Source organism: Chelonia mydas, chromosome 20 (assembly GCF_015237465.2).
Source record: "Chelonia mydas isolate rCheMyd1 chromosome 20, rCheMyd1.pri.v2, whole genome shotgun sequence".
NCBI lineage: Eukaryota > Metazoa > Chordata > Testudines > Cheloniidae > Chelonia > Chelonia mydas.
The window spans coordinates 17,153,669-17,176,126 of NC_051260.2; the positions used below are offsets into that span (position 1 = coordinate 17,153,669).

The following is a 22,458-nucleotide window of genomic DNA, read 5'->3' on the forward strand; positions in this document are numbered from 1 at the left end:
TTAAGGCCACATCTGACAAGTTAGCTAAACCGGGTTGGATCTGTAGCTAGCCCAGGACCTTGGCAGAACTGCCAACCCTGAGCGCCCAGAGAAATCACAATTGCCTAAAAATGAAACGTGTGAAAACAGCTGGTGGGGGGGGTGTCACATTTCCAGGCTTTTCTCCAGTCTCCAGGGTTATAGAACGGACTTGAGAGACGAGAGTCTCCGACGCACGTGGCTCCAGGAGCCGAGGCTTTATGAAAATCCCCCAAATATTCCCCGACTTGGGCTCTAAATCCCGAGAGCTGGCGACGCTGCTTATCCACAGGCTGATGGGGGTCCCGCCCTTCAGATTTCACCGTGCCAGAGAGCAGCACTGCCTCCACCCCAGCGTGGCATGGCCAGGACTAGACTGGTAGTCCAGCTCTTCCAGGCCCCTCCGGCTGGCGGAGGCTGCCTGGCTGAGCCTTCCTTCGCTTTACGCACTCCGTTTAAAAGTTCTTCACCTCCCCATTACCTAGCGCAGCTCCAGACCTCTTCGGGACCAGCTCAGCGACTTGAGCCCCGCTCCAGAAAACGACGGCCGACCCGGGTTCATTTCCTCCCTCCCAGCAAACAACTGGGTTCCTTTCCTCCTGGCTGACGCCCACCCTTTGGAGGGAGAGGAGGTAGGTGCAGCTCAAGGGGCGGGGAGCGGTGGCGAAGCCTCTCTGGGTGCATCTACACTGCAGTGCAAAACCCACGGCTGACCCCTGCCAGCTGACTCAGGTGCACGCCAAGGGGCTGTTTAATTGTGGCGTAGATGCTCAGCCTGGCGCCCGGGCTCTGTGAAGGGGGAGGGCCATCTACACCGCAATGAAACAGCCCCATGAGCCTCAGTCAGCTGGCACGGGCCAGCCGTGGGTGCCTAACTGCAGTGTAGACAGACCCCACCATCTTCTCAGCATCGGGGGAGGGGGGAAGGGACCGGGAGGGGCAGGCAGAGAGTGGGCACCCGTGGACGGTGGGAACTATGACTAGGGCAGACTGAACTTACAAAACCCCACACCTTGCTCCCAACCCCCGCTAAAGACGCATCGGTCGCCAGGAGAGCTGGCGTGGCCCAGGGCAGGGCACCAGACTGGAGTTCAGGAGACCTGGCTCCCGTGCCCAGCTTCACCGCTGACCTGCTGCGTAGCCTCCTGCCCCTTTTGGTGCCTCCCCTCCGGCTGAGCTGTTTGGGGCAGGGGGCCCCGATCCTGGTCAGGGTCTGAAAGTCTGTGCTTTGGAGACATTGCAACATTTCCAAACAGTAATGGTCCTCGGAGCGGCTGTGGTAAGTGGCTCAGAGGGCTGGTGAGCCCGCGGGGCTGGCAGCACTCGCTCCGCAGGGAGCCTGGGCTGAAAGCCGTGGGCAGGGCCGTTACAGTCACATTCCGATTTCTGCCTTTAATCTTTGGCGGGGCCACAGCAACTCAGTGGAGGGACTAAAAACCCCCGTGCGCTCGGTGCGTCCATTTTCCTAATGATCTACATCCAAAAAAGCTACCCGGGCTTCCGGGGGTTTCTGAAGGCTGGTGGTCTGGGGATAATCAGCGTTGAGGTCAGGCACTGCTGCCGAGAACACAAGTGGCGACCAAGACTAGCATGTTGGCAGGGGACTCAGGCGAGAACAGAAATATCAAAGTGGTAGATGTTACTAGTTTGCCCACATGTTAAATGCAAAAAAGACTCCCCCGCCCCCCCTTTGGTCTCCCTTGCAGGCTGAGGGATGATTTTCCCTGTTTAAATTTCAGCCTAAAACAGCTCTTCACCTGCATAACGTCTCCCTCCCCTGCTCTTTATCAATGGCAGCGCTCCTAGCTCGCAAGTCGCTAGTTAAGTGCCCAGCATTGCGGAAGCCCTAGTGGGTTAGGGGATATGAAACACAAGACCCGCAAATCACCGTTCTGAACCGACAAAGTCAGGGGGATTCTATGTCCGGAGTCAGAGCCCAAGCCTGTGGCCACGCTCAGCCTGAAGCTAAGCTGAGTTTGCAGGATCAGGCCTCAAGCAGGCGTGTTGTAAGATCTGCTCTCACAAACCAGTTCCGGGCCCGTGTTACAGAGACTCATCTGAGCAGCGCGAGTTCCGTACAGAGCTGGCTGCTCCTTGCAGACAGGTGGCAGAGAAGTTAAAAATGAGGGTTTTCAAAACAGTGTGGGACTAGAGATGGTAAGAGTCCATCCCCACCTCTGTGCAACATATTGGAACAGTTTAATTTGCCAAGCTTAATCAAATACCAACACCTCTAAACGAGAACATACACACATGCTGCTTTCTCGCCACCAGAAGCAACAGACTGTTCCAGATCCTTTCTCCAGCAAGTTAAAAACTAATCTGGTCCCGCCCTCCCACAGCCCACCCCCAGTAATGAAGGCAACTACACACGCCCTAGGCTATTGATTTTTCTAGGAGCATTGCTTTTGGATGAAGGCAGGGACTAAAATACGGCCAAAGGGACGGACAGGGTCAGACCTGTTCAGGAGGGCGGAATACATTAGGGCTGATGAGTCGTGTCAGCTCCTTTGGGAAATTGCCTGGAACACAATTTAATGACATTTCGAGATTCGTTGCATTGCAAATCACCTCTCTGCTCGGGAGCCCGGCGGCTGCACACGCAGCCTTTGGCTAAGCTGCTGTCTGATGGCAAGCGATCCGTTGGGGGGAACAGTAAAAAAGATTTTTTTTAAAAAGAGACAGTGCTCCAAACACCTCAAAGGGGAACCACCTATCCCCGCGCTGCGCGGGCAGCCTGGCCATCACCAGGCCTGGGGGGGCGGGGTGGGGGAGCCATTTCCAGGGGCAATAGCCGCAGCTTCTCTCTCTACTGCCCTGCATCCCCCACCCCAACCCCCATGTGAGGAGAACATTCCCCACAGACAAGCCCAGGCCTTCCCATTTTCACAGCAGGCAGCCCCCTTTGCTTCCCTCCCACGCCAGGAGCGGGCGCTGCGAGTCATCCCCCGACCTGGAAGCTCTTGCAACCACTCTCCTGTGGTCACATTTTTGCGGCAGCCCCTCGGCTGTAGAGAACTTTGTTTTGAAGAGCTGGAGGGGCCTGGTGGGTTCAGCCTTGGGGGGGGGGTCACAAGATGAAGTCAGGCCCCTCTTCGCACCAGCCCCGAGGCCCAGGAGGGCAGCCAGCTGCTTAAACGCCCAATGGTGCAACTCAGCCCCCTCGGAGGAGCAGAGCTGTTCCTGGGCTGGAGGGGTCAAACCACGACTCACACACCAGCCTGGAACGCCCGATCGTTCCCCAGCCTACCAGCAGGTGGAGACCAGCACCACGCCCTGCCGGGGCCTTGGCTCTCCGCTCCACCCCACCAGGCAGCATTGGTCGTCGAATCCGGCCCCCGAGCGAGCATCCCCACTGGAGGGGCCTGCTACATATCCAGGGGCACCAGCTCACGCAGCCCAGACTCTGCCTAGCAGAGGGGCCATATTGCCTGGGAGCCCGGACCTGGTCTCCAGACCAGAGGAGATCCAGCTGCCCTGAATACAGAAGGAGCTGCCTGGCTAGCCATCCCAGCATGCAATGCTATAGGGCCACTCGGCTCACGCCGGAGCAGCTGCGTGTGGGGCCCTGCGGTCTGTATTCGGAGACCCTGGGTGGCTGAACGCTGCGTGTGGTTTGCAGCTCACCGAGTGGCTATCCTCACGCTGTCAGGGTCATGAAACCACATTACCCGATGCGTTAGACACCTATGGGTGAAGCCAGGATGAAATGGACACAAGAACCACCCCCAGTCACTAAGCACGCTAAGCGTGACACATGAATCCCTCACCCCCGTGAGGACACCGCCGTTCTCTGACCCAGCGTAAGATGCTGGAGCCTGCACACGCAGCTCCCACGGGCGTGCCAGTGGGCTACGTTTCTGAACGAGGAGCATAGCGAGAAAGCCAGACAGCCAACGAAACCCAGCTCTCGCGCCCTCGCCAGCCCCAATCGTTTGTAACGCTCTGGCCCACAGACCCAGATCCCTTGGGCTCCACGGCTGATACTCCCCCAGCAACGGAAATCCCAGAGCATCCTCAAAAGCCGATTAGCTGCCCTACCATCTCCACTACCGACATTGAACCAGCTTGCCTTTAAACATTGAGAGACTGGTTGAAAAGGGATTTGATTTCACCTGCCCCTGAATACACCCCTCCCCATGTCTGTGGGGAAAGGAATATTGTGGAATGGGGTGTTTCGGTCAGCACTGATCACTTACCACTGGGCTTTAAGTACTTCTTGGCATGCAGGTAGCTTTCCAGCATGCGTTCGTTGAAGAGCATATACCCCATAGGCTCCGAGATAATTATGTCCACCTGTTCGGGAAGCGAGATTTCCTCCACCTTGCCGGGGATGACCACGATCCTATCCGTGAGGTTGTTGCTTTTCACTAAAACCTGGGCGAGGAGAAAAAAAAGTCAGAGAAAGGAAAAGAGAAGCGGCCCCCACTTCCCGGGTCTAAGCCAGCCACATGATCCAGAATGATCTGTGGGCATCTGCTGCTGGCGCCAGCCCAGGAACACGCAGTGGGGTTTGCCGGGACTATCACGAATTGTGCTAAAAATACATCAGGGCAAAAATGATCTAGTTTAACTGAACATCTGCGAGACAGCTTCAAAGGAGGGCAAAGTCAGTCAATTTCATCCAGCTGAGCGAGACTGGGCCAAAGTCCTTCCCGGTGCAACTGCAGTGAGGTCAGTGACACCAGGGATGAATTTGGCTCAGAGCCTTTAAGGGCAGGGGATCTTCTGAAGACAAGGAACCGTGGCAGGGAGTGCCATGCACAACCCAGTCAGGGTCATGTTCCAGCCCACACACTCAGAGTCCTTTCACCCCACTTTCCTCCCCGGATCCAGCACTTGGCATCTTCCAACCACTTGGTTACCTGGTCACGCCTCCTGACACCTGCATCGCATAGATGGGTAAACAGAGGCAGGAGAGAGGACGTGACCTGCCCCAGGTCAGACTGAGAGTCAAGAGCATACCAGTCAAAGCTCGGTCTGTACGGGCTGGAAATTCAGGTTGAGATCCTTACTGGGAGAGGGAATGATACAAAATGGATGGGGGCTTCTGGTCACTGACTGGGGGAGAACATTTCAGGGAGGAAAAATGGCCCAAGCTGCAAATACACAGCAACACAGACCGGAGCTCATGGAACCAGGAAGAGGCTACGAAATGAGCAACTTCTGGACTGATGGTCTTTGGACCACCTTCAAGAGACCCTGGCTCATGGCTCCCCACCCTATAGGCCTTGCCAGCCTGAAGCACGAGTAATCCCAGCTCTCCCTTTCCTGATGTGCTAGAATCCTGGTGAGCCATCCAGGAGGATCCTTTCAAGGAGACCCCCCAGGTTCTCTGGGCCAATACATCAGACAGTTTCCTTCCTATTTTTGGTCTTCTCTCAGATTCCCCTCACACGCCCGACTCGGCTCCTGTCTCTGAGTCCAAGCATCAGTACAGGGCTCCCCTCCGCACAGAGCCCATAATAATCCGTGCTTTATGTGGGGTCTGCAACTCTTTATCAGCTGAGTGACCGGTTAACAAAAGGGATCTAGAACCCCAGGACAAGAGTTCCTGGAAGAAGAAAACCACGATTCCAGAGCTTGCCTGTCGGGTCTTTGCTTTCAGAGTCAACTAACCAGCAGCATCCTGGGGTCCCGAGGGCAGGACCACAGCAGCCGGGAGATACAGGAATGCCGAAGCTATCCGGCATTTCTGCACACTTGCCATAACTTGCAACCAAGTAGGCAGATAGCAGCAGCAGGAGCAATTCCTCACCAACAGTGCAGCTACTGCCTGTCTCCTCAGTGGGGTCTTCAGTCACTTCCTGTCTTCCGCGGGAAGCTGCCATTTCCTGATGGGGAAGACCCCACCAGATCATCCCCGCCGCCAGCACTCTGACCATTTGCTTGTTCCCATCCACAGATCTGACAGCTAGACGGGACCAGGAGCTCCCACAGCCTGAGCTCCTGCATAGCAAGCCAGAGAACTTCATGCAGCTAGCCCTGGATTAACTCACTGGATCGTGTTGGACCAACACTTGTCTTCCAGCCAGCCAGTCTGGAGGCTTCAGGAGACAGAAAAGCACTGCTACCCTGTCGTTGAACCCCGTCCTGATAACACATCACCACGGCCTCCTTCTGCCATGACCTTACCCTGGTGGCATCATCTGAAGTACATCCTTCCAGCCTCCACCAGCCGCATGGATTTGGCTCCTCCCAGCCACCGTGTGCACTGGACCCTGCCAGCACCAGTTCTGCCGGCAAACTACGTGGCCAGTTTTTCTCTGCCCTTTTTTTAGGGATGCTCTGATCTCACTCCATCTTCCCCAGACCCTGCCAAACCTGGGAATGCCGCTCTTGGGAACTGTCCAAGTCCTGACAATCACACTCTGGATAAACCAATTGGGCTTGGTGCTGGCCCAGTTTCATCAACTGGCTCCAAACTTTGCTTTTCAGGCTCTATTTCAGCTTATCTCCTTATGTCCCGCAAACACTCCAGCGCTGGAGTCCTGCATGTCTCATGGTTAGAGTGCAGGATGCCTGGGTTCTATTTCTGGTTCTGCCACCAACATGGCAGGCGCCCTTGGGCAAATCACATCCCCTCCCCGTGCCTCAGTTTCCCCATCCATAAAAAGAGGTTAGGACCCAGCTGGCTGAGGGGGGCTCTCTCTAAATGAGAATGGCTAGCTTCATAATACAGCCAAAGTGCCACCATGTCGCTCCAGAGCCTCCCACTGGCCCTCAGCTCCTTTTGATGCCCAAGTATAAAAGCAGCATCGTGTACCAGGTCTCGCGCTGTGGCCTGTTTCTCGTGAGCACCTGTTGAGTCTCCGCAGCACAGAGAGAAGCCTGGTGCGTCTGCGCATCGGTTAGATGCCGTCAAACGAAGCCTTCGCCGTTCTAAGCAGCACTTCACCAGATGCCTGGGCTGATGCCGGTCCGGCTTCCAGAAGTTAGCGCTGGGACGCTGGACTGAGCAATGCTGAGTTCCCACGGCAGCTCTTCCTCAACGCTCCGCCGGTGTCCGGTTCGCTGGCTCAGCCACCGCTCTGAACTGGCGCTCCCATATCCCCAGGGCTGAGAGAGGCACCAGTCCTGAAGGAGCCCCACGAGGAAGCTTGAATGCTTGACAGGATTTCAAGCCAGGTAACGCCTTGGCTGGCTTGGCAAAGCCTGCCCCAGAAGGCTGCAGCTCAGCTCCCTCACAATCATGTGATTCTTTGACCTGGAGGCTGATCTTCCCGCACCCAGCACCCTGCTGCACAGGGACTGTCTCCTCCTTGGCTGATGAGAGCAGCCCACAGCGCCTTGGCAGAGGAGCATCCCTGCAAGGCAAAGAGTGTTGACCCGCAGGCAGCTGCTGTGTGAGCCGTACTGACCTCCGCCTGCTGGGCCATCGTGCTGGCTTCTACTGCATAGATTTTTCTCGCCCCAGCCTGTGCGGCAAAGAACGAGAGGATGCCGGAGCCGCAGCCGACGTCCAGGACGATCTGGGGAGAGAGGAGGGAGAGAGTGAGGAAGCAGCTGCCGATAGTCGCCCCCCGCCCTCCACCTACCGACTAACCCAGTGGGCTCGTTCAGTCCCTTCGGTTCAGACACGTGCGCCGCGGGGAACGGCATGCCTCGCTCACCCGGCAGCTTGCCCGTGCCAGAGACCAGGTTGAAAATGCAGCTCAGGATGGAAGAATTCCTGTTTCAGGGCCATCCACCAAAATTGGAGGATTGAAAACAAGCCACCCCTCGGAAAGGAACGCTCCCAAATATTTGCTTGAGTTGGAGAAAGGAAAGCTAAGTCCCCCCACAACTATTTTGAAACCTCTGAACTCCCCACAGATCTCGCCACCTGTGGGCCAGGCCAGTCTCCCACCCGAGACCTCGAACCAAGCTCTCACCGGCAGGGACCAAAACGATCCCACAGCCTTTTACACAACAGTTGGGGTTTGGTCCCCATGTCTTTGGGTCAAATCTCCCCTGGGCGATGCACTGGCTGCAAAGCTCCACCCCAGAGGGAGCTGCATTTCAGCAGCTCCTAAGAGTCTGGGATTGTCCATAGTTCAGAGCGGTCTTGGGGGTCGTACGGCCTCGGCTCCAATTGGGCGAATTTTAACTGGGCTCCTTTTATAGACAATGACTCACAAATACAAGCGAACCAAGGCTGCAGGGACTTCTCAGGGCACAAAGCGCGTATCGCTTAATTAGCAACATGGCGGCAGAAGACAGAACCGCGTGTCTGCATCAGTTGCTCTTCCGCGCATGTAGATCTTTGTGCTGGCTTCTGATAAGAAGCTACTGAAATTAAAAAGCTTATCCACGAAGACAGACTTTCAAAACAGCCGTTCCTGGCAGAAAGACGCGGCTTTCAGAGCTCTGCCTGCCCCTCGGGTGGGTTTGGGAGGCACAGCTCTGCTTGCGGTGGGAAAAATTGCTCCAAGTGTCTAACTTTGCCCCATTTAAAAAAAAAAAAAAAAAGATTCACCAAGATATTGATCTGTCAGGGGATTTACAGAACGGGGTCCCCTGCCTTGGCAGAGTCACGGTTTTCACCTCCTGCTCGCTCCGGAGAGAATCCCACCCCGGGAGGCAATAAAAAGGAAAAATGTTTACTCCCAATTAACCCTATTGGATCAAACAGCAGCAACGCTGAGCATTCCCACAGTAGCTTAAAGCAGCGTACAAATGCTACATTGTATGTCTGCAATATTGAAAGCAAGCACAGCTGAGAGGGCAGAAAAAGCGACTGGGAACTAGGACTCCTGGGTTCCATTCTGAGCTCTGGGAGGGGAGTGAGGACTAGTGGGAAGAGCATGGAAAGCTGGGAGTCAGGACTCCTGGGTTCTGTCCCCGGCACTGGGAGGGGAGTGGGATCTAGTGGGTTAGGACAGAGCGGGCTCTATTCCCAGATATGCCACTGGCTGCCACCTTGACAAGTCACCTCCCTCCCACCACAGTCTCCCTCTGTAAAACGAGCCCATCAGGAGGTGCAGTTCAGTGAAGTCTCTGTGGGTGGTTTGAGGGTCTCAGGTGGCAGGGGCTGTGCAAGGCGAAACCACTGTGTCTAACTTAGGACCGAGGCCTAGTGCCTTCCGAGCCCTGTCAAGGCTAGTGAGGAAAGCCAAGCCCTCGAGTTGACAGAGCACCGCTTCACTCGGGTCGCACCCACAGAGAACGGTCCCATGGGGATGGGAGGGACTTTACAGCACCTGCCACTAGCCCAGAACTGCTGAGATTCCCTTTCCTCGGAGGCAAATCTTCCCGGCAGACAGGCCAAGCAATCCCACCACAGGACCAGGCACGTGAAGGGACGATGCAGGAGGAGCATCTGCCATCCTCCCTCCAGGCCAGATCATACTGTTCACCTCATCCCCAGTGAGTCCAACACAGGTGTGTTAGCTGGATCTTCACTGCAGACCAAACCATCACCTGGCTGCCCAAGTCACGATAAGAAGGGTAAAGAGAGAGAAACAGCTTTTGATACAAACGGCTCCCTTGCAAATCTCAAGAGATGAAATCAACGCAAGCGCAGACACTAGTTCCACACGACTCCCCCGCTGCGCGAGTTCTAATTAGACCCTCCAGGAACAATGTTCACATACAAAGCCAGCTGGTCCCCTGGCTGACAGCATGGCCTAATTGGTTAGTCTTAATCTCAATTATTAATTACGTGTATTACAGAAGCACCTAGAGATCGCGACCAAGACGGGGCGCCCCTTTGTGCCAGGTGCTGCACAGACTGCACGAGAGACAGTCCCTGCCCAAAGATCTCACAGGCTAAATAGCCAAAAGCTGGGAGGGGAAACTGAGGCACCGAGAGTGGAAGACTTGCCCAAGGTCACTGAGCTGGTCAGCAGCAGAGCTGGGAACAGAATCCAGGTCTCCAGAGTCCCAGTCGCTGCCCTGTCCACTAGGCCACTCTGTCTCCTTGTGATGGATGGTGGGAATTGGGATGGTCACATACATAGCCCAAGATGGCATGAAGTAGGTGTGGCCATCAATGCCTATACCCGTCAGTCAGGCAGTCTAGTGCCCAGATCATGTGGGTCCATTAGGGGAGCGATTGCTAGGAACAGAGTGCCTCCCGGCACCCAGGAAGCAAGCCAAGAGCTGAGACTAGGGAGCCCCTGCTGTATTTAGAAGGTGTACGGCGGTAGCGTCTAGATGCCCCCGGCACAGACCAGGATCCCACTGGGCTAGGCGCTGATCACCACTCACAAGCTTCTGCCTGCCCGGAAAATACATGATACTTCCAGCTGCCTCATCCAGGGAGCGGGGGGCGGCATACCCACAGGCACCACCTGTGGGTCACCTCCAGGTCACTGGCTCACAGCTGGCCCAGCCGCTGGTGATCAGGAGTCACTGCCCTCTGATGGCTCTTGGCTGTGAGAAGGGCGGGGGCCCACTCTAGCTCTGTGCCCCCATCACAGTAAGGGGAGACTCAGCCGAGAGACGAAGGACTGTCTGGGTCAGACACTGAACTCCCCCACCAGAAGGAACACAACCTCTCTCATGAGGAGGACGGGGGCGGACAGGCACTCCCAAGGCCTGGCTGAGGCCATTACTGGAGAGAAGCAGGCTCCTGCTGCCCCAGTGTTTGAAATCCCTCCCGTCCCCACCGACGCCACAGTGCGATCCCTGGCACAGCCCTTGGCGGGAGCAACGTCTGCACGGCTCAGCCCGATGCTGCCGGTACCAGAACGGGGCTCTCCGGTCCCGGCCCTTGCCCTGCAGGGTCGGAAGGCATCAGACCGCGCAGACTGAAACACATGGCTCTGGATCAGCTGCTGTCTTCCTCAGGCTGGTTTAGGACGTTCTGGGTGCAGCCACCTATCGGCATGAGCAGGCGATCGGTGCCCCGCCAGAGAGTAGCTCCCAGCAGAACCTTGCCTAGCACGCTGTCTCGTCTAGCTGCTCGGGCAATGGAGCTCCCATGGGAGTCCACTCCAGAGGCAGGAGGCTCCTGACTCCCTGTCATAATTCATCCCACTGCCCACCTTGCGAAGCCGCCTGCCTTCCCTCCCTCGCCCTCCAGAGCGTGGCCGACGGCCCCGTATCACAGCCAGCCGGGAGGGGCTAAGAGTCTGAACAGAGCCAGCACTCTGGGTACCCATCACCACGGGACCCACGGCCCTGGGGAGTTCTACACTGAGTTTTGTTTCAGAAGACAGCTGTCCCGGCAGATACAGCCCTTGGATTTACCCCACCCCTCCCACGGCACCTGGAAGTTAAAGCACCACTAGGATCCCCCCAAAAGCAGTCACAGAGAACCTAGGCTGCATTTTTACTGCTTTGCCCTTCTTTCCTCCTCTCGCCATCCCAGCCACTACCCAGCACTAAGGTCCCCTCTAGCGGATGGGGAGTCAGGACTCCTGGGTTCGAGTCCTGATTCCGCTGCAGCCGCATGGAAAGTCGTTTCCCATTTCTGTGCCTCACTTTCCTCTATAACAGACTCCCCATCTCCCAGACGGCAGAGTTACCGCCAGGAAGCCTCAGGACCCTTGGATGGAAGGTGCAGTGTGATGAGAAATGCCACCACCTTCTCTGGGACCAGACCCACACCTGACAACTTTGGTTCCCACTACACTCACCACATAACCAAAAAAAAACCCCAGCCAACGGTACAGGCCCATTACCAGACGGAGACGGGCAAATTATGAATGATGCAGAAAAAGCAAAGGTGTCCAATAATTATTTCTGTCCTGTATTTGGAACGAAGCAGGACAACGTACTCAGACTTTCCAGTCCATTTGCGACAGAGGAAGACATTAAACAGCATTCACTAGGTAGAAACGTTTTTAAATTAGCAGGTCTGGATAACTTTCACCCAAGAGACTTAAAATAGTTGGGCAAGGAGAAGATCTCTGGACCGCTGTTAATTTTTCATGAATCCTAGAATATCAAAGAAATTCCGGAAGGCTGGAAGAGTGCTGACTTTGTGGCCATATTCGAAAAGGAAAAGCAGGATGACCTAGCTAACCATAAGCCAGCCAGCCGGACGTCAATCCCAGGCAAAATAGTAAAAAACCTGATACGGGATTCAAAGAATTAAAGGAGAGGAATCTAATTAATGCCAGTCAACATGGAAAAATAGATCACATTTCACAAACCTGAGTGCAGTTTTTGATACGACGACAAGTTTGTTGATAAATATAACAGACCCGCAGAGTGATCTGGATCGCTTGGCAGGCTGGGCCCGTTCAAACACGAGTTACAACACAGGCAAATGCCAAGTTATCCCTCTAGGAACAAGGGCTGGCAGCCAGCCTGACGAACGGGGGACTGGAGAGCAGCGACTCTGAAAGGACGTAGGGCTCATGGCAGACAAGCAACCCAAGGGGAGCTGCCAGTGCCCCGTATGGAGAAAAGGGCTGGTGTGACCCTTGGTATATAAAACAGGGGAGCAGGGAGGCGATTTCACCTTGAAGCGCCACTGGGAGCCCAACACTGTGGCCAGTTCTGGGGCCACGTTTTTTAAAAAAAAGAGGTTGAAAACGTGGGAAGGGTGCAGAAAAGAGCCACAGATATGATTCAGAGGCTTGAAAAACACCTTCGGGTGAGAGATTGAAGCAGCTCAATCTTTTTGGATCATCAAAGATCAAGAGGGGACCTGATTAGAGTGTCTACAACCTTCCCGGGGCGAAACCGCGGGGTGCCAGAGGGCTCATTAGCGTAGCGGAGCAAGGCAGAACAAGAGCTAAGGGCTGGGAGCTGAAGCCAGACATTCCCATCAGAAACAAGGCCCCACTTTTAACAGCGAGGGGCGATTAACTAGGGGAGCGAACGGCGGCTGCTCCACCTCTCAAGATGTCGTAACCAGGAGCCTTTCGGAACGAGAGGCTTTAATCAGACCCCAGGGACTGTCCTCAGTGCAGGGGGATGGGGAGCAATTCTCTGACTCCTGTTACAAAGGAGCTCAGACTAGATCTAATGATGCTTCAGGCCTGGCAAAGACAGCGGAAAACCCAGTTCAGCAGCCCGACGCGGCCAGCAGCTCGTACTCGTTCTCTTTGCACGCATTGGCAAGAAGCTCACATGGGAAGAGAGGGGCTCTGGCCAGCAACGCAGGTTTTCAATTAACATGCTGCCCAGGATATTCCATTAGCTGCTGCTCTCCGTGGTTATCAGCAGACACGAGCCGAGATCAGGCCAGCAGCCCAGAGCCCGGGTGTAACTAGCTGAGCGCACGGAGAACTGGGGCTATTGGCCGCACGTTACTTTATTGAAAAAAAAAAAAAAAAACCAAAAAACAAAAAACCCACACATGGTGGTGGGCACGACTATCCGACCCCAGACAGCACGAAACACAGGGTTCAGCGCAACAGCACAGATCCAAGGGCTCGCGGGACACGGCTGGTCCAACACCTTCTGCTGGCTTGATCCCAAACCCAATGCAGAAAGGCTACAGGGATCCTAGCAGGGGAGGTGACAGCATCTCAGAGGTTGGGTGAAGACTAACCCAGCCTTCGTCAAATACATCCCTGACCTACACCCTAGGCAGGGGAAACAGCGTACGGAGACCTGCCCACTGATCAGAAAGGAGAACTGCCCCGGGGGAGATCCCAATGCTGTGCCAGCCACGCCCTCTTCCATGAGCGCCCCCCCCCCCCCCGGGAGTCTGACAGAGGGGTAGCAGGATTCCTCCTCCTCCTCACCTTGTCTTTGAAGTCACTGTGGTTCTGCAGGATGGCCCGCTGGTATGTGCCCGTCCGGACGTAGTCCTGCATCATGTTCTGTTGCTGGGACAGGTAGCCGTAGAACTAAAGGAGACATGAGAGAGTTCGTTTACGCCCCAGAAAGGGAGGCGGGTCTCGCCTGGGGGAGGATGGAATTTTGCCAGAGACGAAGGTTCCCAAAACAAAGCCGGCGCAGAGCAGCTGGGTGACTGCTCAGGAGAGGGGCAGGGTGCTGGTGGGTTTTCCCCTTAGACAGCTCGGGGGCCGTGCCATCTCAGGTTGGGGCCTTGGCAGGGCGGGCCAGTTGGTCCTGGGATAGGAGATCTCCAAGGAAAACCCAAGGCACTGCAGAAAACAGCGCTGGGCACACATCCGTCATGGTCAATACTGAGCCCAACATTCAAGCATCACTCCAGGGGGTGCTAACCTGCAAGCAGCAGGGCTAAACGGAGCTCCTCCCCATGCCAGCTACTGTCCCGAATGGGGCGGGGGCACTGGGTTGCTGCATCCTCCCTCCCATGTGTCATTAACGAATCTGGGGCACACTTTGCAAGAGGATCCTGGACCAATTCAATGCTGCCCTCCCTCCCCCAGAGCACGGACTGCTGAGGGTACGCCCCACGGCCCTTCCTGCGGGCCGGGGGGCCTCCCCGGGCAGGGACGGCTGCAGATCTACACATGCAGCTCCTAGGAGATCAGGCAGCAGCGGGCCCTCCTACCTGGAAGTACTGCACTGCGGAAGACTCCTCCGTCCGCTCGCTGAACACTGACCGCTCTATGTTGTGACCCCGGCAGTTTTTCAGGATATTATAAAAGGAACAGAAATCTGAAAGCAGAACCAAGCGCTGGGGCTTTAGAGGGGTCATCGCTGGCAGAGACCCAATGGGGGGGAAGCGCCTCACCTGATGAACCGTGTGCCCCACTGGCCAATGGGGCCGAGGACAGCCCCAGTTGGTCCTCATGGGGTTGCAGTGGGGGAAGGGCCAAGAAATGAAAGCTGAATGGGAGGGAAGGGTCACTGGAACAAAGGGGAAATATGGCTGCAGAGAGCCATGAGTGGGGAAGCCTCTGAGATGCACTAAGGACTGCCCTGAGGCTGGGATCACAGGAGCCAGTGAGCTCTGACCATCGGGGCAGGGGCAAGGAAGGAGAAGGAACAGCCACGGGCAGGGCAGAATCATAGAAACGTGGGGCTGGGAGGGACCTCGAGAGGTCGCTGAGCCCAGCCCCCAGCGCTGAGGCCGGACTGAGTCAATCTAGACCAGCCCGGACAGGGGTTTGTCGGACCTGTCCTTAAAACCCTCTACCAATGGGGATTCCCCAGTCTCCCTTGGAAGCTACTCCAGAGCTCAACAGTCCTTAGCATTAGAAAGTTTTCCCTAGTGTCGAACCAAACTACACACGAAGCGGATTATTGTCCTACCTCCAGTGGCCATGGAGAACAACTGACCCCCATCTTCTCCAGAATATATCAGAAGACTGTTTTCCAGTCTCCTCTGCCCCCCTGCAGTCTTTTCTCCAGACTCAACCTGCCCAGGGAGTTTGTAGCCTTTCCTCATAACTCAGGTTTTCTAAACCTGGGATCATTTTGGTTGTTCTCATCTGGACTTGCCAGTTTGTCCACATCTTTCCTAACATGCAGAGAGTCCATAATCGGACACAGGACTCCACCAGTAGACCAGGACTCCGATGTCTTATGGCTGACATCCAGCTCCTGTTAATACACGCCAGAATATTAGCCTTTGTGGCAACTACATCATGCATCCAATTGGTGATCCCCTGTGACCCTCAGCCCTTTTCAGCAGTGCTACCTCCTAGCAATAATTCCCCATTGCGTACTTGGGCGTCGGACTTTGCCTTCCGAAGCGCAGCACGTGACTGAATTTCATCTAGTCGATTTCAGATGAATTCTCTCATTTTCTGGGGTTGTTCTGAATTCTAATCCTGCCCTCCAAAGTGCTTCCAACCGCTCCCAGTTTGGTGTCATCTGCACGTTTCATAAGCACACTCTCCACTCCATTATCCAAGTCATTCATGAAAACACTGGCCAGTACCAGGCCCGGGACTGACCCCAGAGGGACCCCGCCCAGTTTGGCAGCATACTCAGAGTGTGCTCTTTCAACCAGTTGTGCACCCACCTGACAGTAACTCCACCTAGACCACACTTCCCTAGCTTGCTCCTGAGAACATCACATGGGGCCATGTCAAAAACCTGACTAAAACAGCAAGATCTATCATGCCTGCTGCTCCCCCCCGGGCCAGAAGTCCTGTCAAAGGAGGAAATGAGGATGGTTTGGCAGGGTTTGTTCTGGATAAAGCCGTGCTGGCTATTCCTTCTAACCCCAGTATCCTCCAGGTGCCGGCAGCCTGATTGTTTAGTCATTTGGTCCAGTATCTTTCCAGCTGTTGTAGTCAGGCTGCCTGGTCTATAGTGCCCAGGACCCTTTGTACTATGTTTGCACTTCTCCAGTCCTCCAGGACCTCACCCACCCCCCAGAAGTCTCAAAGATAATTGCTACCGGTTCCAAGATTCCTCAGCCAGCTTCTTCAGTACCTCGGATGAATGTGATCAGGCCCTGCCGTGCATACAGCTAACTGATCGAAGCCTTTAACCTGTTCCTTCCCTATTGTGGCTTGCATTCCTTCCTCCTTGGTAATATTGTGCCGAGGACCTGGTTGCCATTAACCTTTTTGGTGAAGTCTGAAGCAAAAACAGGCTTCAGCCTTCTTGAAGTCAATTATTAGTTCTCTGGCCCCGCTAAGTACAGGCCCTGCTCTCCCCTTTGTCTCTCTCTTGCTCCTGAGATATTTAAAGAACCTCTCTGCCCTTGCCAGGAGTAACTCGTTGTGTGTCAGAGCCTCTGATGTTGCCCCTAGTGCTTGTCATATTTGTCTGTATGCCTCCTTAGCAGGTAGGCCACGTTTCCACTTCCCGGGGAATTCTCTTTGGATTCCCAGGTCACTAAGGAGCTCTAGCAAGAGGCCAATATGGATCCACCAATTCTTCCTGCCCTTCCTTTGCTTCGGGCTAGGCTGCCGTTGTGCCTTTAACACCATCTCCTTGAGAAACAGCCAACTCTCCTGAACAACTTTTCCCTGAGATTTTCTTCCCAGGGGACCTCACCTACCAGTTCTTGGAGTTTGTTAAAGTCCAATTCTTTGAAATCCCTTGTCCTTAGTCTACTGCACTCACTCCGACTCACGAACCCTTTCACCGACACTGCCTTCCACTCTCGGATTTGCTACCAATTCCTCCCAGTTGGTCAGAATCAGGCCTGAAATGGTTGGCCCCCCAGCTACTGTCTCCACTTCCTGAAACAGACAGAGTTGTCCCCTGCACATCCCAAGAACTTAGTGGAAAGGTTTGTTTTGCTGTATTACTTTTCCAACAGGTGTCCAGGGCAGTTCAAGTTCCTTGTTACTCCCAGGTCCTGAGTTCTGGATATTTCTTCTATTTGTTCTAGAAACGCTTTATCTCCCTCCTCTTCCTGATTGACGACCTTAATAGTGTCACTACCATGATGTCACAGCTATTTTTTACCCCGTTTCTCTTTACCCAGAGACTTGTATGAGACGTAGTCCGAGGATCCTCTGGGATCAACGGCAGCTGGAAAGGAGGAAAGCACGGTTGGGTTTTATGCCCTGAAATCGGGAGTCCGGGAGGCCTCGGAGAGATGCCAGGGACGGATGGACAGGGCAAGGGCAGGTTAGCAGGAGGTGGAGACGCAGCCGATGGCCCAGGATGATGAGCTGGAAATGTTTCCAAGAATCCTGGCGAGGTATGAGACGTGGGGCTTGGGTCAGTAGCTGCACCAAGGGCCTCCTGGGCAGACTAACTCCAGGCCACTGGGCCCAAGCCGCTGAACACACCGATCCCACCAGACTCTGCCCTGGGTAGGCAGCAGGACTGGCTCGGGGGGAGAGGGCGGCTCGCAGAGCCGACCAGGATATAATCCAAAGGGGCATGAGCATCGCTCTGAGGTGAGGAGCCGCAGCAGCTCAGGACTGGGAGAGCCAGAGGTGCTGGGGTCAGGACTCGGGCACAAGTCCAGAGCCGGGTGCCCGTGCCAGGACTGGAACAGCAGGGGGCGCTGCTGCTCAGGACAGAGGCGCATGTGCTGAACAAGTCTGCAGAGCACCTGCCTGGCTCCAGCCAGCAGCCGCTGCTCACATTCCTGAGCACCGATTCAGAGAGACGGGTTTTCGAAGAACATGAATCCAGGGGAGGGGCGGGGAGCAGGCATGGCTGGCGCACACGGCCTGTAGGGAGGGGCCAGCACTCCAGACAGTCCAGCTATTTCAGGGGAAGGTTCCTGTAAAGCAGCAGAACAGGAGCTGGCTGGGATTGGGAGGGACAGGAGAAGAGATCAGCACCCAAGGGGTGAACAGAGACCCCAGCAGGTTACACAGAGCTCTGCTGGTGGACCTGAGGCTGCTAGTGAAACGCAGGGGAGGGGGAAGGACTCTATTTACTAAGGAGGGGGATCTGGGCACAGGAGTTAGAAACAGGGACTAGGCTACAGAGATGCACGTAGGACTCACCCCGTCCCTGGTAGGCCGGAGTGGCCCAGCCACCAGCACCGACCCCCTAATTTCTATTCCGTGCTGTTCCACACAGCAGCCAGCTGGGGTCACTGTTGTACAAGGAGGGGCAGTTCATTGCAGGGACCGAGGCTAGGCAGCCGGGCCTGGAAATGGGGTCAAGGGGGACTCACAGGGCAGCCAGGATACTACTGAGAAGGGGGAAGAGAACCCCACCCTAACCCCCCACTAGCCTAGCACCATAGGGGCTAGATTTGTCCTTGCAGCAGGTGCTCCAGGGCTTTGTCCGGTTGGCCAAGCCCGAGGGTGGGATCTCAATTACCGACGGCCAAAGAGAAAGGCCCCAGAAGGCTGGTCGAGTCCCAGAGCCAGGAGTTTGGCAAATCAACTTGTGGGAACAAGCCTGCCCTGGAAGAGCAACTGATAGGGTAGCCGAAGCGTCTCCTCTGGGTATAACAGGGGACAACCCAGGGGTGTGAAGCAGCCAACCTCTCCCCCCCGCCCACTAGCAAGCAGAAAGGACCAGGGGACATACCAGTCGGTGTTGCAAACTGCATAAGGACACTATTACACCCCAGCGTGATGATGAAGGACTGTTTGCCCACGCGGCTGCATTCCGTCTCCCTGGACACGGAACACTTAAATACGCACACATCTTCATCTGGGGGAGGAGGAGAGAAGAGAAACAAGGGGTTAGTGTCCCACAGGAGCCACGCTTCCCACAATGGTGCACGTGCCACTTTTCAACCCCAGAGGTGGCTGCAGTTCAGCAGCAAGCAGGGCCAGGCTAGCACAAGGCATCACGCGCTGCACAGACAGGATGGCACAAGGCCTGGTAGACCTAGGACCAGCTCCCCCAACAAGGGGGGTGAGAGGGGTTCCCAGAGATGTCAGACTTTCAAATCCCATCATTCCGATTCTCGCCTTGCTTTGATTCCCCACTTATGCTCCAATGCGGATCTAGCGACCGCGGTCTTGAGAAGCACTGGAGCAAGAAGCCAATGCTCAGACCACCCCAGAACTCTGGATCCCACCCTCCCAGAGGCAGACAGCTCTAATCTCACTTGCTCTGGCCTCAGAAGCACCAGGAGGGACATGTCACCTGGGCGTTTCTTTGGTAGAGTGGTACGGGAGCTTTCAGGGGACTGAACTCCTCCACACGCAGGGATCAGAGAGGCGTGGGAATCAGCAGGCAAGAGCGCAGTGTGCTTTGGGATCGGCGGGGCAGGGCATGCATCAGAAGAGTCATGTTTTTGGCGCTAGAGAAGTGCTGAGCAATAACAGATGAAAAGGAGCCGCACCCCTCACCCGCCTAGACTCATCCCCAGAGAAGCCTGCTGGGGAGTAGGGGTCTGCTTCCCCTGCCACTTCCAGTCAGCTCTACATTCTCCTGCATGGAGCTGTCACTGCCATCCCATGCCCCACCACCTTCCTCAGCCCTCTGCTCTCACCCGCTTCCACCCTCTCCTCCTTGACTGCTCTCAGATCATTGCCAAGGCTATCTGGGGAGGCTGAAACTTTGCAGCCTCTTTGTTCCCTTTCCCCCTGCTGACTCAGCCATTTAGCCTCTCTGCCAGCCTCTCTCCCTGACCTCCTCCCCTCTCAGTGCTAGCCTCTATGCCCGTTGGACAGCTCTCGCACGCACAGCCCTGTCCCCTCTTCCCGGCTGTCCCTTACCCACAATCCGTTCCCCCTGGACTGAGCGGTAAGGCCATCTGTCGCTCCTGTTGTAATGCTTACGGAGACACCAACCAATCAGCAACAGCTGGATGGGCAGGGGGACAGAGGGCACTGGCTTCCTGTATATTTCTATCACTTGCTTTCTGAGCCTGGAAGGTCCCTGGGGCAGGAGGTGTACACACACACACACACACACACACACACACCCCACAACAGAGCCATGCTCCTCTTTGGCCACCAGCATATTTTAAGTCTTAATTGAGAAATGCAGCCTCAGGGGTGCACAATGCGTCTTGCCACTAAGGATGCGCTAATGTCACAGCGTATCCTCCGTGAGCGGGGAGAGGCCACCCCGTGGCCTCGAGGGATCTAGCTGGATCCCTTTGGCTTTCTCCCACACCCCCCCGTCTGCCTTGGGAAGGATTTCCTGCTGGGGAACGGGTACCACCGCTGAGCCAGGATGGGTGTGCCGAGGGCAGAGCGGTCTGGGCTGCACCTGGCTGACAAGCAGATTCCAACCGGAGAGGTCGGATCCGCACTCCTGACTGTGGGGGCGGGCGCTCCGAGGAGACAACCAACGCCGACAGGTCAGGCCGTTCCTGTCGTGCGCTGATGAATCTGTCTCAGGCGGCCGGCCTGTGCGCTACGTACGAGGCACTGGCTGCAGTGCGGCTGTGCAGCCCCGGGGTCGCAGAGATGCCCTCCCTCCCAGGAACGCCATCCTGCCGGCTGCAGGATGGACCAGCTCTGGGGACCAGGACAGACCCAGGGAAGGAGTGGGAGAGACCAGCTGAAGGCTACACTGCAGCAATGGGATGGATGGGACCGCTCAGCAACCCAACAATGGCGTCATGCGCAGCAGGGACCCTGCGAACGTCCTTCCAGCTCCCCCAACAGCCCCCAGTCCTGGCCTGCTGGTCTCCCTATTGCTCCAGCCCTGGACTCCATCACACAACCCTGCCGGTGCCCCTCAGTCCCGACCCACAGCCCCCTGCTAGCCCAGCCCTGGGCTCCGAGATGCCCCTCAATCTCCATCTGCAGCATCTCCGGCTGCTTCAGTCTCGCCCCCTTTCCTCCTGAGCAGGGACATCTGGTCTGGTCGAGTTTATCCGGTGACTTGGGCCCAAGTCCATCAGTAAAGAGGCTGAGCCCCCCAACCCCCACTCATTTCACTTGTGAGCCAACTCTGATTTCTAAAGGGGGTTTCTTAACCCGCCTCCCCCCACTCATCCTGCCCCTTGGACAAACACCAGTCCACTGACTGTTCTGTTTTCACCAGCTCACGTGGCCTCTTAAGGCGGAACAGCCCCAGATTTTGGCACCTGTGACCCATCCGCAGGTGAGGCGCCCTCTTAAAATGGCATTCGGCACAAACAAACAAAAGCTCACTTGAAGGCAAGTGTTTGCACCGGGCAGCACCCTCCTGGGCTCTTCCAACTACCCCAGAAAAGCCACAGCAGTGAGCTGCTCCCCCTTTACTCGCCAATGAGATCATCAGCCAGGTGCTCGGAGGTTCATGCTGGGCAAGTTGGGGAGGGGGCACTGGCCCAAGTCGGCAGGCAGCTACCACGCACGCAGGGGCCTTTCTGCAGCAGACAGAGGAGTTTGCAGGCCCAGTTTCCTGGGAAGCCTTGTTCTGTGCATGGCGTCTGGCTAGGCCGGTTCCACCGGCTCCTCGCAGTCGTTGCTGTTTATGGGCATGGCGAAAGGAGAGCCCCTCCCAAGCCCTTTCTGCTGCTCAGAGCCTCAAGGGGGTTCGGCCTATTACAGCAGGATTAATGGACGCGCTGGAGGGGGAGGGGAGGAGGGCTTGTTAGCTCCCAGGAGACTTAGCCATGGGGGCCTCATGTTATCAGCACACACAGAACCAGGGATGAGAAGCCCTCTGCAAATCCCCCCATCTGCAGCCCAAGCAGCAGCCTGTCCATGCAGATAGCTCAGCCGGGCGAGGGCGCTGGCTGGGGTTTATCTGCACCACTCAGTTCCCGGACGAGGCCCAGGGCCAAGCCAACGCCGCCTGGCGTGCTCTCCCCACCCCCTAAGATTTCCACACTCAGAGGCCAAGCGGGAGCTGGACAGCGCAGGCTCCCCAGTCCTGGCATTTCAAACCCGCCTGCATGAAGCTGGTCTGCCTTGGTGCATGATGGGAGTTGTAGTCCACTTCTCTACAGTTCTAGGGCTAGCTCTCTGAGCAGCAGAAAGTCCCTCTCCAGGGAAGGGTTATTCTCTTGGGGGGGGGGGGGGGGGGAGCTGCAGATGGACAGTCCACAGGCCAAGATGCTGGTGGGGGTGGGAGGGAGAGGAGACTCAGAGACATTTTGCCTTTGAGCACACTCATGTGTATCTGGATTGGACCAAAAATCCAGCCACAAACATGAGTGAGAGCCTCTGGGCCACTTACCCCACTAGGAACTGGGCAAACCCACATCACACAGCCCCTCTGCAACAGAACGGTGAAAGACTTCAGTCTCCGCCGACCTGGACTGGACGGGAACCAGAGATCTATGGGGGAGGGTGGGGGGTGGCGGGGGAAGAGATTTGGGGGCCCTGGTGGATACGCAGCTGCACA

At 56.1% G+C, this 22,458-nt stretch overlaps 1 protein-coding gene across 9 annotated transcripts in view; it reads right to left on the minus strand.

Moving 5' to 3' along the window:
* CARM1 (coactivator associated arginine methyltransferase 1) overlaps nt 1-22,458 on the minus strand; it is a 52,531-nt gene that overhangs the window by 12,186 nt on the left and 17,887 nt on the right. The window contains exons 1-6 of one of the 9 annotated variants that reach the window (XM_037888156.2): nt 21,279-21,654; nt 18,745-18,870; nt 14,387-14,493; nt 13,647-13,751; nt 7,380-7,490; nt 4,218-4,395 (exon numbers count right to left, since the gene is read on the minus strand). In XM_037888156.2, the coding sequence (XP_037744084.1) occupies nt 4,218-4,395; nt 7,380-7,490; nt 13,647-13,751; nt 14,387-14,493; nt 18,745-18,870; nt 21,279-21,384 (733 nt within the window). In that variant the 5' untranslated portion in view covers nt 21,385-21,654. Of the gene's footprint in view, nt 1-4,217; nt 4,396-7,379; nt 7,491-13,646; nt 13,752-14,386; nt 14,494-18,744; nt 18,871-19,311; nt 19,631-19,886; nt 20,876-21,278; nt 21,663-22,458 lie in introns of those variants that run through there. The other 8 variants (XM_037888159.2, XM_037888154.2, XM_043532521.1 and 5 more) reach the window with 8 other exon arrangements.